Genomic DNA, 18498 nt, shown 5'->3' on the forward strand with positions numbered 1-18498 from the left:
ATCTCACAGATCATATAAAGCCCCTGATACTAAAAACAAAATAAACAGGTTAAAGAATGATAAGAAGATCAAAACTGCTTACTAGACTTTAGCTCCTGATGTAGAATTCACATGAATTAAATAACTCAGGGAGAAAGATACTAAAATTAAACAATACAAACATAAAAGGTACACAGCACATACAGATCTCTGTTTCCTTCATAAAAGGAAGGTCATGTTCAAGATGGCGGCGCACACTGTTGCAGTGGCTTACGGCTCTCAGTCTCGGTACTCCTTTTGTTTAGTTTGTACGTCCTGTTTGACCCACAACAACAATCTCATCATCAAGTTTGCTGATGACACCATGGTAGTCAGACTCATCTCAAACGGAGACGAGGCAGCCTACAGAGAGGAAGTCCTGAATTTGGCAGCATGGTGTTCAGAGAACAACCTGGCACTGAACACCAAGAAAACCCGAGGTCATTGTCAACTTCAGGGGGCACAGCACTGACTTAGCCTCCTTATACATCAACGGGGAGTGTGTGGAGAGGGTCCGCACCTTCGGGTTCCTTGGTGTCCTCATCTCCTCTGACATCTCCTGGACAGACAACATTACAGTGGTCATCACGAAGACCCAACAGGGGCCTTCTCCTGAGGGTCCTCAGAAAGAACAAACTGAACTTCAACCTGTTGCTGACCTTCTACCATTCGTCCATTGAGAGCCTGCTGACATACTACATCACAGTATGGTACGGCAGGTGCACTAAGGCAGATAAAGCGAGGTTTCAGAGTGTAGTCAAGGTAGCACAGAAGATCATCACCTGCCCTCTCCCCTCCCTGATGTACATTTATTCCTCCCACTGCCTCAACAGAGTAACAAACATCATCAAAGACAGTCAAAGGAGCTTGTAAAGAAAAGTATCTGGACTTCTTTAAGTTGCTTGAAGACGTTTCACCTCTCATCCGAGAAGCTTCTTCAGTTCTAAGGTCAAATGGTGGAGAGTCCCAGATTTAAACCTAGTGGGAGTTTCCCCCCACAGAGGGACAAAAGGACCCCTGATGATCCTCTAATCGCCTGAGCCAAGGTGTGAAACTGGGTGTGGGTCCCAATCAGCCAGGGTTTCGGGTGAGCTCATTGTGAAACCTGGCCCCACCTTATCATGCGAATTCCTGAGGTCAGATGGCACTGTGCAGCAGCATACAGGTGTATGCTGTACAGTGCAGCGAGGAATGCTCAGACCTCTACATTGGAGAGACCAAACAGCCACTTCACAAGCGCATGGCACAACACAGAAGAGCCACCTCCACAGGACAAGACTCAGCAGTCCATCTGCATCTTAAGGATAAAGGACACTCTTTCGAGGATGCCAATGTTCACATTTTGGACAGAGAGGACAGACGGTTTGAAAGAGGAGTGAAAGAAGCCATCTATGTCCACTGTGAGCGACTATCTTTGAACAGAGGCGGTGGTTTACGACACCAACTCTATGCCATCTATAATCCAGTTTTGAGATCCCTCCCCAGACGCCTTAACGCCCACCCACATCCTGGGCCATCTGACCTCAGGAATTCGCATGAGAAGATGGGGCCAGGTTTCACAATGAGCTCACCCGAAACCCTGGCTGATTGGGACCCACACCCAGTTTCCCACCTTGGCTAAGGCGATTCGAGAATCATCAGGGGTCCTTTTGTCCCTCTGTGGGGGGAAACTCCCACTAGGTTTAAATCTGGGACTCCCCACCATTTGACCTTAGAACTGAAGAAGCTTCTTGGATGAGAGGTGAAACGTCTTCAAGCAACTTAAAGAAGTCCAGACGCTTTTCTTTGCAAGCTCCTTTGACTACGATGACCTGGATGACTGAGAACCTTCACAGACATCATCAAAGACAGTTCCCAACTTTTTCAACCTGCTCCCCTCAGTTATCAGCACAAAGACCCACAGACTCAAGAACAGTTTCTTTCCAAAAGCCGTAACCACCCTCAACTCACACGTGCACTGATAAACACAGTGCCACTCTCCCTCAATCCAAGGATTCCCTCTATAAACCAACAAGTGCAATAATCCAAACTGTATATACTATTTATTTAGATATTTCATTTCCTTTTTTTAACCCAATTGTACACTTGCACATTTTATATTTTTCTTTCCGTAAATACTGTCCATATGCATATAGAGCTGCAGAAACTGTGCCCCCCCCAACACCCCACCCCACCATGTTTGCTGTGTATCTCATTGTACATCTGTATAGTGACAATAAAGGAGGCATTCTATTGCAAAATAAATTAGATTATCCTCAGTGTTACTGAGTGAAATGAAGTGAAAACAGTTGAAGTAGTACACTGTAGATGAAGCCCCCCCCCCCCCCCCCTCATTATTTAAACTGAACAGGAAGTTTCTGACAAATGTGTGAGTCATGCAAGTGTTGTATAGTAGCTCTTTCAAAGAAGTCTCAGCAAATAGTAGCAAGCAAGCGTATACAGTGAGTCTCAGTGCTTATCTAGCTAACAAAAACATTTCTTTACAAATTACGAAGATATATTTTTCTGTTGTATGTTAAAGCTTGAGCAGATGTTAATATTTATAGAGTAAAAGGGTTTGTTTGTGTTGCAGAGACACTTGTAGTAATTCTGAAGTTGAGATCTTGAAGCCTCAGTGTGATGAGCCGTCCACAGAGCTACACAGAAGGTAAGAACTTGATCATGTAAATACTGTTAGCATGCAGCAAAACTTTTCTTGGGTCTTGAAATATGTTAAAGTTTTGGTTAAGTTTTATGTATAATGGAGGTAACTGTAAATAAATTGCTCATCTCTGGGAACCTGAAATGTCTGCCGAGTCTGCTTACCTACCACCTTTTTCAACACTCTTCTACACTGAGACACTTTGAGATCCACTACATAAGAACACTGAGCTACGTAGACAGTAAAAGCATTAATGTGGGTAAATCAACAGAAAAGTAAAGAAAAGGGGAGCTTCAGTTATAGCTGAGTACTCATTATAACACATCTGGTACTTAACTTACATGTGTGCTTTTTATACAGACAGGACATGTAGGAGAGGTTTAGTCGTTGTGTGGTTTGACAAGTTTCAGTGGACATTTGCATGTTAGCAAACCACAGGTAGAAAAAAACAACCACAGCTCATTTAGCAACTTATTCACATCTGCCTGAGTTCCAAAATGAAATGAAGGATAAAATAAATAAAATGCATCAAAATATTATGTGTAACTCCAGGTTAAAATTGAAGAAAGTAATGATTTGGTTTATCTGTTATCAAGAAAAATACAAGGAAAGAAAAACATTTCATTAAACATAAAGTGGGCTGTAGATAAAGTCTCTTCTCCATTTTTAAATCTAACAGGAAGAGGTTTTTTCTAACACGATGGTGTGAAACATGAAGATGACATAGAGTATTTATTTTGAGAAGATGGGAGGAGGAAAATATTATATTTAGTGCTAGTATCTTTGTACCAGCTCTAAGCACTACAAACAGTTCTTACGCTGTTATCAAACCTTGAGTAAAATATGAATAGTCACAAGATAAATGTTTTTATGATTCAGTTGGACTAACTTGACACTTTGAGCTGTCCACAGAACAACACAGAAAAAGCATTTTGTCTTGTGTATATATTTGTTTCCTCTGGGTACTCCAGCTTCTCCCTTCAGTCCAAAAACACACCTTTTAGGTCAACTGGTGAAACTCAGTTGGTCTTGGTTGTAGATGCAACAAAACAGAAGGTAGACAGAAATTAAAGCCCAATTTGAATCTGTACATAAAAAAGATCGTTGTAAGTTTTAGTCTTTATTGGCAGGAAGGAGCCTTCGATTAGGATGGTTTGAAAGAGGAGTGAAAGAAGCCATCTATGTCCACTGTGAGCGACCATCTTTGAACAGAGGCAGTGGTTTACGACAGCGGTCCCCAACCTTTTTTGCACCACAGACCGGTTTATGCCCGACAATATTTTCACGGACCGGCCTTCAAGGTGTCGCGGATAAATACAACAAAATAAAACTAGTACCGGTACCGAAAAAAAGAAGATTTATTCATAACACATGTGAAAAGACCCAGGAAAACCGAGTTAACGATAAAAACGATAACAAAATAACGCTGAAAACCGATAAAAACCCTGAAAACCATACATTTCACACCTGAGCCTCAACTCTCACGGTACCAAACGACTCACGGACCGGTACCGGTCCGAGGCCCGGGGGTTGGGGACCGCTGGTTTACGACACCAACTGTCTGCCATCTATAATCCAGTTTTGAGATCCCTCCCCAGACGCCTTAACGCCCACTCACATCCTGGGCCATCTGACCTCAGGAATTCGCATGATAAGGTGGGGCCAGGTTTCACAATGAGCTCACCCAAAACTCTGGCTGATTGGGACCCACACCCAGTTTCCCACCTTGGCTCAGGCGATTAGAGGATCATCAGGGGGTCCTTTTGTCCCTCTGCGGGGGGATACTCTCACTAGGTTTATATCTGGGACTCCCCACCATTTGACCTTAGAACTGAAGAAGCTTCTCGGATGAGAGGTGAAACGTCTTCAAGCAACTTAAAGAAGTCCAGACACTTTTCTTTACAAGCTCCTTTGACTATAAATATAGTGTAACTAACTAACATCATATATTAGATGTGCTGTGTTTTTGAGTAATAAACACTTTCAGTCTGTTGACTTCTTGTTGATGTTACTTTCACACATTTTTCCACACAAACAGTGCAGACGAAGATTATGTACTGTGTGGTTTCAGGGCACACTCTCATACTTTTCTCAGTAAAAGATTCCCGCTCTGTCTTATAAATTTAAGCTAAATATACCAGATGTCTAAAAGATATCAGCTTATTGACCAACAAATTGTCTGTATCCTAAAAATGACAGAATACAAATGTTTCATTGATCTGAATTTAAGGAAAATATTTAAGCATGATGAACTCTCAGTCCTTTAAATTCAACAACACGAAGGTGAAGAAAAACAGAGCTTCAGTGAGACGTGAGTGTTCATCATCAAACAACCACCAGTCTGAACAAAACTTCCCAGAATAGAAGAAAAACATGTAATATTTTTACCTGCATAAAACTTAGTTGACATGGTGGTGCAGTGTTTAGCACTGTTGCCTCACATCAAGAGCGTTCTGGGTTTAAACTTTCCTGTGGCTCTCACTGTGAAATTTGCATTTTCTCTGCCTCCACAATCCAAAGACATGTACATAGGTTAACCATTGATTCATGAATTTGATTTCTTTATATTTTTTTTGACAGTGAGACTAGCAAGTTTTATTTATATGCCAGCAAATTGGACGGCCCTGTAGTGTTTTAAGAATACATTCTGAAATGTAAAGAAAGATTAGAACAGTCACATGTTAATAATGAGGCAAAAAGCAGCAGTGAAGGGACTGACTTTTTCTCATGTCTTTATCTGAGTCACATGATCACAGGAGTGGTCCTAGCCTGTTTCGTGCCCTGGGCAAACACTCCCTCCCTTTGACCTTTTCATGCCTATCTTCCATTGGTGTTAATTTTGCACTCCAGTGTCAACACCCATCCCCTAACAGACCTACACCTTAGTGCACCGATTCGGTTTGTATGGGTTTATTTCTTTTCTGGGATTTCACACAACCCAGGGAAAATCATTCATACATAATCTTCTTGATGCATTCTCAATCATCCAGGAAAGTAAATTTCCAAAAGTTGATTCTGATCATCTGGACGTAGCGTTTTGTGGGAGAAACGTTTCGTCTCTCATCCAGGTGACTTCTTCAGCCTCAGCTGACTGCAGGTTTCCCCAAATCTTATAAACAGTACATTTGCATAATGACTGAAACCAGCCCACTGAAGGAACAATGGGCTTCTCATGACCATTGATCAACAACCATTGACCAAAACCCCCTGATCAAAGACCACTGATCAATGGCCATGACTACCATTCACAGAGAGTTGGGGAATGGCTGCAATCACAGCATTGTAAGATGGCGAACGATGTACCCTTAGGCCTCCTCCTCGATTCAGAGATGGTCTTTCCCTTTTCACATAAATGGCCTCTCATACAACTACTTGGTGCTACTTGCAACTGCTTGGTTCTTTGTTCTTTGTAGACGCGACAAGGAGTGGACAGACGTGGCTGTCAGCTGGAGTTTAAGATGCTCAGGTCCATTCAATTATCCAATCCAGCCACAGGAACTTTTACAAACCAATCAGCAGCTCCACCAACACACACACACACCTTCGAGGCAACAGATTATCTTAGGTCATAACAAAAGACATTTCGACATTTTAAGATCTTAACTTTTAAAGGAAAGCATTGCACACTGATTGATTCATTACAGATGAAGAGAATTATTTACAACTTCTTTGTGCTTACGAACAGTTATTCGGTCTGGTCATCTCAATTACCTCTTCGTTTTTTATATATTTATTATTTATTTATTTTATCCACACAAAAAATGGATGTGAAACATTTCTTTTGAAAATGACATGAGATTGAAAAAGTCAGATATTGTGGAGTTGTGGTTTATAAAGCCCTCCCCTTTCTTCCGTTTTACAGGAAGTTGTTTTTCATGTTGTCTGTGTGTTGTGTAACTTCTCTTTCAGTCTCACTGATGGTAGCACAAAGCATTAAAATGCCTGAAGAAGAAGTGCTTTATTCTAATGTGAGGTTTATAAAAGCAAAGAGGGAGACCAATGGTGAGTCTGTATATTCATCTTTCTAATAAGTAATAAGATTTCTCAGAAAAAAAACTCAAAATAGCAGTTTCTTGTGGTTTTCTTGTTTTATTTTTTAAGTACAACCTTGTAGGGAATTTTTAAAATAAAATTTATCAACAGACAAGAATTTCTAACTAACTAAGAGTCTGGTTTCATGTTTTGTGTTGTAGAAAGAGCTTCTCCAGTGGCTAATCCCACTTTCTCTCAAGTCAATATTTCAAGGACTCAGCCGTCCACGACAGATGTGTCTGGTAGGTACAGACGAGGTTTTATTTAACAGGAGGATGAACTTTGAACAGCACTCAGTATCGATCAGGAAGCAAACAGCCATCAGATAAATCTATTTTGTATTTTTTACTTAAAAATAAAAACATGTTCTTAAGTCACACAGAGCGCTGACTTTGGAAACAAAAAATGAGAGTGAATCAATGAAAAAAAAAGGGGGGGGGGGATGAATTAATTTGAATCTCTCCAAAAATCTTGCTGTATGTTACTGTATATAGCATTTTTACAGTTAATGTGTGCACCAAATAGATCAGTTAAATTCCATTTAGTTTTATTTATATGGCAGCATTTCACAAAAACAGCCCCAACAATCAATAAAGACTCTACAAGGAAGAACCCAGAAGAAGGGAGCAATTTGCCAATCGGCTTCAAACATTAAAAGTAGTACTGAAAAAACAGAAAGTTTTTTTTAATCTAAAGTATAATAAGGTAATAGAAGGTAATAAATATCCTTATTAAGTTAAAGAGAAATTACATGGACAGAATTTTATTCAATGGACAGCGTTCCCGTAAAAGGAAAAAAAGATGTGCATTTGTTCACTAACAAACTTACGGTGGTGTCATAGACTGTCAGTGTTAAAATGATGGAAATAAAATTGATATGGATATTGTCTACATGTAACTATAAACATACATATATATATGTATATATATGTATAAAGCATCGAGATATACTGGTGTCTAATTTTCATTTAAGTGGGTGCTGGTTTAGCTCACTGGAATGAGCTGCCAATCGTCTGCTCATCACAGGCCTTGCCACATGTCTTACCCTCTCTCTCCCTCCACTTTCCTGTCACTCTTCACTTCGCCTATTTTATAAAGCCAGAAAAAGGCCAGAAAAAAGGAAACTGAGAAAGTATCTTTAAAGGAGTTTCATCTCACTTCAAGCAGTGAGTAAAGGTAAAATATAAATATACAGGAGCTTTCAGGATCAAAATCACAAAGTGGATCATAAAAATATTAAAAACAAAATCAAACATTTACTCAGAGGTTTTCTTGTGTTCTTTTAACATTTCTCAATAACTCTTAATCTGATGCTAAAGTAGGAGCAATGCTGGAAACCACAGGAAGTGAAGCGTTGTGTTTGAGGTTGTTTGGTTGAGGAGTTCTCAGCTAAAGTTATTTCATGTCTTCCTGGGTGGTACTTAGAGAACCAGTAAACTGCAGCTCAATGAAAGTCCACATGAAGGACTACAGTCTTTATATCTAATATCAGCGACATAAAATTACCTGGGTTATTGTGTTTTATTTTCTAAACTGCCAGCTGTAAGAAGCATCTTATTTGTGACTCTTCTGAGTCAGAAATTCTTGATCACACCTTGTATATTCTAAACTCACGTTGTTGTGACAGCAATCTGTACACGTTTATCTCTCATATCTGTGACATCTCTGTCTTTGCTAACTCTTCAGAGCTTCCTCAACAAGCAGAGCTGAGCGGACATTCGAAGCTACTCTCAGAGAGAGCGGTCCTGCTGGTTGTCATTGCTCTCCTGGCTGCTGCTGTCATTGCTCTGTGTGTTACCTGTGAGCGCTACAATTTTAATTTTCTTTCATAATATTTACAAGGATAGTGTTCTAAAAAAAAATTAAATGAGGGCAAAGTGATAATCTTTCTGTTTAACATTTCTCAAGTGGATGTGTTTACTTGTTTTAACTTTTTAGGGCTCATGTCATAAAATACTTTTTTTAATTTAAGGAATTCAAAAATCTACATGTCTTTTAGTTTGCTGTTGACTGATTTCTTTGTTTTTTGTCTTACACATTTTTAAATCAGCATTCAAGCAAGGACATCACAGAGAGGGAAGAAACAAACAGAAAGGTAAGCATGTGAAACTCCAAAGCTGCAATGCTGGATCGAAGGTGGATTTTTTCAGACATCTAAACTCTCATTTACAACGTTCACAACAGCTGATCTTACATGAATATCCAAACCCTGTTTTGGCTGTAGTATAAGACTTTTGTTAATTTCTGTTCAGTATTTGAAAAACAGAGACATTCTTGATGAACAAGAGATTAATTTTAAAAAAATTGTGCTAAGATGCTATACAATACAATATAGTCCACATGTCCACAGTCTCCTGAAATGAAAAGTAAGTTTTGAATTTTGTCTTTGACATATTTGTACCCTCTGATGATGATTAAATAAACATTGATGGACTGACAGAAAGAGGAAGTTAGAATATAAACGGAGGACAGAAGAAGCCTCCTGCTGCTCCCAAACCACACGAAGACGAGTTTAAATCAGACGGATGACAGTCCGATCCCCTTTTTTCCCCAAAATAGAACCAAAACCATGGAGCACGGTGCAGCCTACATGTTCACAATGTCCTGATGCAAAAAGTAAATTTTCAAGTATTTTTTACATTTACATTTTTATATTTTCTTTTTATTACTTTTATCCTCTGATGATGCTTAAAGAAACATTGACTGTTGGAGTGACAGAAAGAGGACAAAACATGAACAATGACGTTTTCCGCCAGACTGAAGTTGTTGTTGTAATCTCTTCAAAGATCAGACGGGTTGTAAATGTGAAGATGGCTGGGAGAAACATAAAGGAAAGTGCTATTATTTCTCCATCGCTAAAACCTCCTGGAACGAGAGCAGAGGTGAATGTGGAGCTAAAAAAGGAGATCTGGTTAAGATAAACAGCAAGGAGGAGCAGGTATAACACACTGCTGCAGATTCATGTTCTCATGTATTTTATCACATCCTGCTGTTTCATCATCTCATAACAGAAACATCTCAGAATAATTTGAATACAAATTCTTTCAGGAATTCCTGGAGAGTAAAATAAAAGGAACCAATAACTCTGATGATAAGTTCTGGATCGGACTGATATACTTAGCTAAAAACAACACATGGGTTTGGACGGACGGATCACCGCTGAACACAAGGTTCAATTATTGTGAAAATATTTGTATTCATTTCCAGAATGAAAGTCACCATTTTTTACTGAACATCTTCTGTTTTGTTTTAATTCTTAGTTTGACCTTTTGGAAAAACAAAGATCAAGACTTAAAGAATGGGACAAAAGGGGCAAATCCTGATGAGCAAAGCTGTTTAAGGCTGGAGGCAAAAGGTGGAGCTAAGCTTTGGTCCTGCAAAACGCGTCATAGAAGTATTTGTGAGAAACAAACAGTGACTGAACATTGTAAATGTGCAACTGTCTAAAGTTCAGTCAGTCTATAAAAGAGTGTCAGTAAAAGATACAGACGTTGGAGTTGCGATTTGTTTACAAAGTTAATATCTAAACTGTATATCTCTTCTAGATTTGCTTTTAGTAAAAAATAAAATATACTTGAATAAATCTGAATAACATATTTTGGTGATTTGTTTTTATTAACAGTATTGTTGTGGTGTACGGCGGCGTTGCTGCTGTGGAAATGAAAAATTTGCCTCATTTTTTCATTAAGAAATTTATAAAAAAATACAAAAACTTCAGTTTAATGGAAGAGTTTGGTTACCATTTATCCAAGTTTTATGCTTTATAAATATAATATAACTAACTCATATAATATATATTAGTTGTACTGTATTTTTGAGTAATAAATACTTTCATCTTGTTGGTGTTACTCTCACACGTTTCCAGAACAGTTCATACGAAGATGATTTACTGTGTGGTTTCAGTGAACACTGTCATACTTTTCTCAGTAAACGATCCCTGCTCTAAATCTAAGCTAAATATACCAGATGTCTAAAAGATATCAGCTTATTGACCAACAAATTATCTATATCCTAAAATGACAGAATGTTTCATTGATGTGAATTTAAGGAAAATTTAACTATTTAAGCACGAGGAACTCTCAGTCCTTTAAATTCATCAACACGAAGGTGAAGAAAAACAGAGCTCCAGTGAGACGTGAGTGTTGATCATCAAACAACCACTAGTCTGAACAAAACTTCCCAGAATAGAAGAAAAACATATATCCTGGAGTAAAATATTTTTATCTGCATAAAACTTAGTTGGCATGGTGGTGCAGTGTTTAGCACTGTTGCCTCACATCAACAACATTCTGGGCTCAAACCTTCCCGGGCCTTTCACTGTGAAATTTGCATTTTCTCTTCCTCCACAATCCTAAAACATGTACGAGGATTAGCCACTGATTCTATGAATTTGCTTTCTGTACAATTTTATTTAAAATTTTTTGTCAGTGAGACTAGGAAGTTTTATTTAAGTACCAGCAAACTTGAGGCCACTTTCAGTGTTTTAAGAATACTTGGTGAAATTTAAAGAAAGAATAGAACCAGTCAAGTGTTAATAATGAGGCGAAAAGTGAACTGAACTGAATTTCCCGGAGTAACCCACCCGAGGGATTAATAAAGTTTTATCTAAACTAAAAGCAGCAGTGAAGGGACTGACTTTTTCTCACGTCACATCATCAGATAACAAAATGTTTCCATTACACATTTGTGGTAAATGTTTCCAGACCATGAAACCCAGAGCAGATAAATGTTTACTATCAATGTAAAACTTGACACGTATACTATTCATGTATCACGCAGTATTGCTTTAGTAGCAAAAAATGTCAGTATTTAAAGTTTTGAAAATCAAATTCCCGATATCTTATAGCTAACTGCAGTTGTATCTTTTAGATGAGGGATGCAAAGCTTCACTTATCTTTTCTCTGTAAAGCCTCAAATTAACTTTCATTGATTAAATATTAGGGAAACCGACATTGACATGAATTTCATCTTTGAGTTCAAAATAAACTAATATTATTTCTAAGATGAGAGAAATGAATGCAATATAAAACATTACTTACAGGTTTGTATTCTTACATTATCATAATTAACATTAACAAAAAGAAACGCCGTGCTATTAGGTCAAGCTGTCCCAAGTGGTCGTGGCAGCCTCTCAGCAATTGACATTTATTAATTCTGTCTTTTTTTCGGTTCGATCCCAAACTTCTTCACCAAACATCAGCCCAGCTGTTCATCCCTGGAAGTATCTTCCATTTGTATGTAATGTCCGAGTTCCTGGTCGAACTGGATTACAAAGATCCTCTTTTATCATGATGAATATCTACTGAGTAAATTTCAATTACTTTATTTTGGCTAAATTTACCACACTGCCTGTGCTACTAGCTTGCCACAAATTTCTCCCAACTTTCCAAACTGTTGAATCCACTAAAACATAAACATGCGGCCAAATTTAAGCTAACACCTGAGTGTAAGATTACTTTTGAAGATCTCCAGACTCATCTGCTCTTTTCACCCATTCTAGGACACCTACAATTAGACCTTCCCTTTGTTTACACCTACACCTGTGATGTGGGCCTGGGATTCACACTCATTCAGAAAATAACAAAACAAAACTGGAAGTAAAAAAGTCCTGATGACTTGAATATGTCAAACTATACTGTTCCAGATTAGCAGATTAGCAGCAAAGATTATCACCTTTAGAAGCAATAACCTCATTATTAGTAGTATATTAGCAGTAGTAGAAGCAGCAGTATGACCATCAGTCTCACTCCGCTCATTAATCTCTCACCACAGTACCACAAGCTGAGCAGGCACGTGCAGAGGGGGGGGGCTAGAGGGGCTTGAGCACCCGCCCCTTTCCTGATGGGTGCCCAAAGTGCCCTTTTGTTGAGGCAACTTTAAAAAAATAAAATAAAATTTTAATGTGTGTGTGCGTGCGGAGTCCTGTCTGTGCCCCTCAACAATAATATTTAACTATATTAATCACAGTTTTGCTAAATAAAAGGATCTGGCTTGCATCAGTCACATGATCATATTTAACCAATGATCGCCCTTGACGGCAGAACGCGCTGGTTACGAGCCGGGAACGAGCTCACAAAGAGCACGCGCATTTTTAGCGGTCCGGAGTGTCGTGGTTTTCGGTAGGGAAAGAGACGACACCTTGTAGAGCAAACAACTTCAACCTTTATTTTCTCACTTCCGGTACCCAACACACTTCCACCATAAAACCGGATATACTTAAACAGATAACACCACATCCTCCTTTCGCAGAAAACAACAACTTATTGAAACATTTACTGCATATGGGAAACTGTACTTTCGTTACTTCTTAGAACCTACTGCAGAAACATAGCTACTCTATGACAGTCCCTTCACGCCTAGTGTCTGTAATCCACACTGGTTGCCCCGGTGCGAGTGGAGGAAGTTCAGTCGCCCGATGTCCCTCGCCCTTCTCTCTCTCGCTTTTGCCAACACTGTATTCTTATTGGGCAGGCTGGGATTGAGCAGGGAAGGAAGCTGGGGAACTGGCGTGCGCAGTCTCCGTCCCATCAGTAGTTGCGCCGGGCTATATCCGTTAGCCAATGGTGTTGCTCTGTAAGCTAGAAGTGCAAGATATGGGTCTTTTGCCTTCTTTAGCAGGTTTTTCACAGTTTGGACATGACGCTCAGCCTCGCCATTGCTCTGTGCAAATCTAGGACTGCTTGTTACATGTCTGAACCCATACGTTGCTGCAAAGTCTTTGAACTGTTGTCCTGAAAACTGAGGTCCGTTGTCAGTGTAGAAAAGCTCTGGAATTCCATGTCTGGAAAAGACAGATTTTAGGTGTACTATAACATCTTCCAATCTGGTGGGGGTAAGTTTGGCTACTTCCACAAATTTCGAGTAGTAGTCCACCAAAAGCACATAGTTGCTGTCATTGAGTGTAAAAAGGTCTGCACCAACTTTTTGCCATGGCCTCTCCGGGAGTTGGCTTGGCATTAAAGGTTGTACTGGGTTAGTACGCTCTTTGATGCAAATGGTGCAGTTTTTCACAAGTTCGTTTATTTGCCCACTCAGACCAGGCCACCACACTGCCTCTCTGGCTCTCTCTCTGCATCTAGACATTCCCTGGTGCCCCTCATGTAGGGCACTTAGGACAGAGTGGCGCATAGCAGTGGGGATTACTAGTCTGGTGCCTTTCAGTAGCAGATTGTCATGTACAGTTAAGGTCTCTCTGTGTGGCCAATATGCTTTGATTGGGCCTACGAGATGGCTGTATTCTGGCCAGCTGCTCTGACAAAAAGTCATGACCTCTGAACATATGCTGTCGGTTTTTAGCTGTTCTTTTACCTGTGTGATGTATGTCGAGGTAGCAGGCATGCATTTGACAATTTCATCCACATAAATATTTGTGTCTTCCAGAAATTCAGCTGTAGCTTTTGAATCAGGGTCTTGGTTAACAGGTGCACGTGACAACGCATCTGCCGTATGGAGTGCTTTACCAGGAGTGTGTGAGATGGTGTAGCTGTACCTCATAAGCCTTAGGCGGAATCGTTGGATCCTGGGTGGAAGCTCGGTTAGGGCTTGCTGGCCTAACAGGCTGATGAGTGGCTTGTGGTCAGTCTCTAAGGAGAAGTGTCTCCCGATGAGGAAATCTTTGAATCTTTCACAACCCCATGTTAGTCCAAGCGCCTCCTTCTCCACCTGTGCATACCTCTGTTCTGTTTCCGTTAAAGAACGAGACGCATATGCAACAGGTCTCCATTGCTCTCCCTCTTTTTGAAATAGGACTGCTCCCAGTCCATAGGAGGAAGCACCTGCAGACAGTTTTAACTCTTTGTTTGGGTCATAGAGTGCAAGAATGGGAGTTGACGTTAGATCGCCTTTCAGCTGCCTGAATGCTTTTTGCTGTGCGCAGCTCCAAACCTACTGATTTTTCTTCGAGAGCAGGTCTCTTAGGGGCTTATCTTTTTCAGCAAGTCCTGGGATAAATTTGCCTAATTGGTTTACCATCCCAAGAAAGCTGTGCATTTCACTGACATTTGATGGCTCTTTCATTTCTGAAATTGCTCTAATTTTGTCTGGGTCTGGCTGTACTCCGTCCGCAGACAAGATGTGTCCAAGAAACTTCACTTCCTGTTTGCTCAGGTCACATTTCTCCAGGTTTAGTGTGACACCGGCCTCTTGTAGTTTATTGAGCACTGTGTGCAGTCTGGCGTTGTGCTCCTGCTGATCCTGTCCCCAAATGAGAATATCATCCATGTGACAGACCACGCCTGGCAGCCCATTAAGGATTACTGACATTCTACGCTGAAAATGTTCTGGGGCAGACGCTATTCCAAAAGGAAGTCTGTTGAAGTAGAAGCGCCCAAAGGGTGTAATGAATGTCGTGTAGTGTGCTGACTCTGGTGACAATGGGACCTGCCAGAAGCCTCTGTTTGCATCCAACTTGCTGAAGACTTTAGCTCCCGCCAGAGAACCTAGAGTCTGTTCAACCGAAGGCAGGATGTACTTTTCTCTGCACACTGCTTCATTGAGGTGAGTGAGGTCAACACAAATACGCACAGAGTCGTTTTTTGTTGGCACTGGGACCATACCTGCACACCATTCTGTTGGTTCTTCAACTCTGCTGATTACTCCCATGGACTCCATTCTTTCCAGTTCCCGTTTCACCTTTCCTAACAAAGGGATGGGGACCCGTCTTGGTGTGGCCAGGGAAAAAGGCACAGCCTCAGGCTTCAACTTGATTGAATAAGGTTGTTGCATTAAGCCTAAACCCTGACACAGTTTCGGGTATTTTCCGTGCAGCACATTCATGTCGATACTGTCGGCTCTACACACTAGGTTCAGCTTGACGCTTGCCGGCCTGCTTAACAGTGCTACGTGCAAATCTTTGATAATGTACACATTTTCCTGTATTCCCTGTTCACCTTTGCAAAGTGTTTCTCTGCTCATACCCAACACGTCAAGTGGGGAACCACTCGGACCAAACAACGGTCTATCTGGTTTGCATAACCCTGTCTCGTTCTGGTTTATGCTGTAAAACGTCTGGGCAGGGATAACAGATACGTCAGCTCCTGTGTCTATCTTAAATCTGACCTTGTGGTTTCTGATAGTGAGATCTGCATACCAAGGATCTGAGCCTACGTCTACAGAACCAAGAAACACGGGTGTAACATCGCTTTCTTCGGCTTCTATCACATGCACAGACTTAACAGATTTACACACTTTACTGAAATGACCTCTTTTACCACATGAGTGACAAGATACATCTTTCGCTCGGCATTGATCTTTACCATGTGCAGGGGTTTTCCCACACCTGTAGCATGATCTCCCATTAGATGTTTTGTCCTTTGATGTGTATTTGCGATCTCCACGGGGTTTGAACGTTGAATGCCTTTGTTCCTTGTGCTTAGCTGACACAGCATCTATTTCCATTTTATTTTCCCCTCTGATGTCCGACTGCTGCTTCTTGATGGCTTCTGACTGCCTGGCTTGGTTAACCGCTTTCTCTAACGTCAAATCTTTGTCCATTTGAAGTCTCTCCGCTAGGCTGATGTCCTTCAGACCCACGACGAGGCGATCTCTTATTAACTCATCGTGCAGCGCACCATAACTGCAGTTTTCAGCTAAAGCGTAAAGTGCAGTGACAAACGAGTCTACGGTCTCATTAGCTTGCTGTGTTCTCTGATTAAAGCGGGCTCTCTCATAGATAATGTTTTTCCTGGGAACAAAGTACATCTCCAAAGTGTCTCTTACTGCTTGATACTGCTGTCTCTGTATGTCAGATAACGCTTGTCCTCGGAGGATATCATCTGCTTCATCCCCCATGCAGTAGATGAGAGTGTTCACCTGGTTAGCCTCGGAGCTAAGGTGTAGGTTGCTTGCGAGTCGAAACCTTTCAAACCTCCGTATCCATTTTTCCCAATGCTGTGGCTTCAAGAAATCGAACATCTCGGGGGGCTGGATGGTGAAAGTGGCATTCGGGGGTAGGTTAGCGTTAGCATTGTAGCCGCCGTTAGCTCGCTGGTGGGGCGGTGGTGTGCGAGGCCGCATAACTGTTGCGCTAGCTCCCGCTTCTTCGTCCGACATCTTTCGTCTCGAGAAAACTCTTTACCACTCCCAAAGTCGCTTGCTGTCACTCCCCGATGATAAGGCACTTACAACGATCCCACTTCTGACACCATGTCGTGGTTTTCGGTAGGGAAAGAGACGACACCTTGTAGAGCAAACAACTTCAACCTTTATTTTCTCACTTCCGGTACCCAAAACACTTCCACCATAAAACCGGATATACTTAAACAGATAACACCACACGGAGCTGTAGGAGAAACACAAGTTAACTCAGAGACACAGACTGATGCGACAAAACCAGTAAGTAGGTGTACAGCGTACACTGTAGTGTGTAGCACCCAGGGGTATTGGCTTATTACGTACACGTTGGTAAGTTGTCTTGTTGCAACTGATGAACTGAAACAAACGAGCGTGCTGTGTGTGCAACAGCGCGACAAACATTACCTGTCCTTTTATTAACTGCACAAGTAGTGCTGGTCATAGCTGCTGGCTACCTGTGTAAGGCTGTCATGGGTCTGTAGCTCTGTCACTGTTTTAGGAGCATATTTAGTTTTAAAGTAAGTTTCCGGGCTTTTCCGGCCTTTCTGGAGGGATTATATTTCACTAAAAAATGATCTAATATGCATGTCCACATAATTATGCATTATTATAATTATAATATATTAAAAACACACGCTGTATTTTAAAGAACATACATTAAGAAGCAGATTATATTAGATTTATATTTTAAATAAGACAAAATTTGAATTTTACAGCAGTAAAATTATTGTATCTCTACAGTTTAAATATGTAATAAGCTTTGTGTGAAACAAATGGAATCATCATAAATACATTATTTCATATTTATTACTTCCCCCTCCTCATTGCTTTATTATTGTAGCTCTAGTAATAAATAATAATAAAAAAAAGATTCTGGATCAGCACCATGATGCCCATAGTATATACAGTATTCTGAAGAAGGTCTAAAATGTCCCTGTGTGTGCGTGCATGTGTGTGTTTTATTTAGATGGATTTTTAAAAAAAAAATATTACTCATGATATAACATTGTCCAGACATGCCTGGTAAGGACATGAGGAGGAAACAGCAGGAGCTGTGTGAGGCTACTAAAGGCAGTGCTATAACATTTTTCTGTCATCATTTTATTATAGATTAAGTGCAAGAGTTGTTAAGTGTGGATAATTAAATTATAGTTTATCGCAATAGCAAGTTGTGCCTTGTTCTCACATAGACAGCAAGTGGAGAGTGATATATGAAATGATGGGATGGAAGGAAGAAGAGAAGCAAAGAGTGAATCACAGGCAGAGCCTAATTTATTTCTCACAGTTTTTTGTTGCCTTATGGTTCCAAGCGCTGTCACCAATCTTTGCATTTTGTTATTATCTCATGATACTTGTTTAATCAGCTACCATCTCTCCTATGGACTTTTTACTGTCTACAGTCTCAGATCAACACAGCCCTGCCCTCCAGCACTATCAGCAGCAACCCCTTAACAGCTAAAACATTGGCTACGTTTGCTTTGCCTTGTTGCCCATATTAGATTCTTGATGAATGTGTGTTGTTGTTATTCAGCCTGGTTCAATGTGCCCCTTTTTAACTTTTAGCACCCGCCCCTTTAAACCTCTCTGCACGGCCCTGCTGAAGTGTGTAGTTTGGCTGGGCCATTGCAACATGTTGACTATTTTCCTTTTCAGAATTGTTTTGCAGATTTGCTGCTGTTCCTGGGATCATTGTTCTCTCTGCGTTACATTTGACTCTTGAATACTTTGGTGTACAG

The 18498-nt window shown here is 40.5% G+C and overlaps 1 protein-coding gene across 2 annotated transcripts; it reads left to right on the top strand.

Annotated features, from left to right (window-relative positions):
* Nucleotides 1–6446: 6446 nt before the first annotated feature.
* On the top strand, nt 6447–10287 carry LOC113015048 (uncharacterized). Of its 2 annotated transcripts, XM_026156954.2 has the most exons (8): nt 6447–6661; nt 6853–6933; nt 8378–8491; nt 8742–8786; nt 9251–9307; nt 9478–9629; nt 9740–9861; nt 9952–10287. In XM_026156954.2, the coding sequence occupies exons 1-8, from the start codon at nt 6535–6537 to the stop codon at nt 10136–10138; spliced, it is 885 nt and encodes a 294-aa protein (XP_026012739.2). In that variant the 5' UTR covers nt 6447–6534; the 3' UTR covers nt 10139–10287. The 2 variants fall into 2 exon arrangements, with proteins under 2 accessions (XP_026012739.2, XP_026012740.2); XM_026156955.2 differs by lacking the exon at nt 9251–9307 and having other exon boundaries at nt 6458–6661.
* The last annotated feature ends 8211 nt before the right edge of the window (nt 10288–18498 follow it).

Source organism: Astatotilapia calliptera, chromosome 22, assembly GCF_964374335.1.
Source record: "Astatotilapia calliptera chromosome 22, fAstCal68.1, whole genome shotgun sequence".
NCBI classification, from domain to species: domain Eukaryota; kingdom Metazoa; phylum Chordata; class Actinopteri; order Cichliformes; family Cichlidae; genus Astatotilapia; species Astatotilapia calliptera.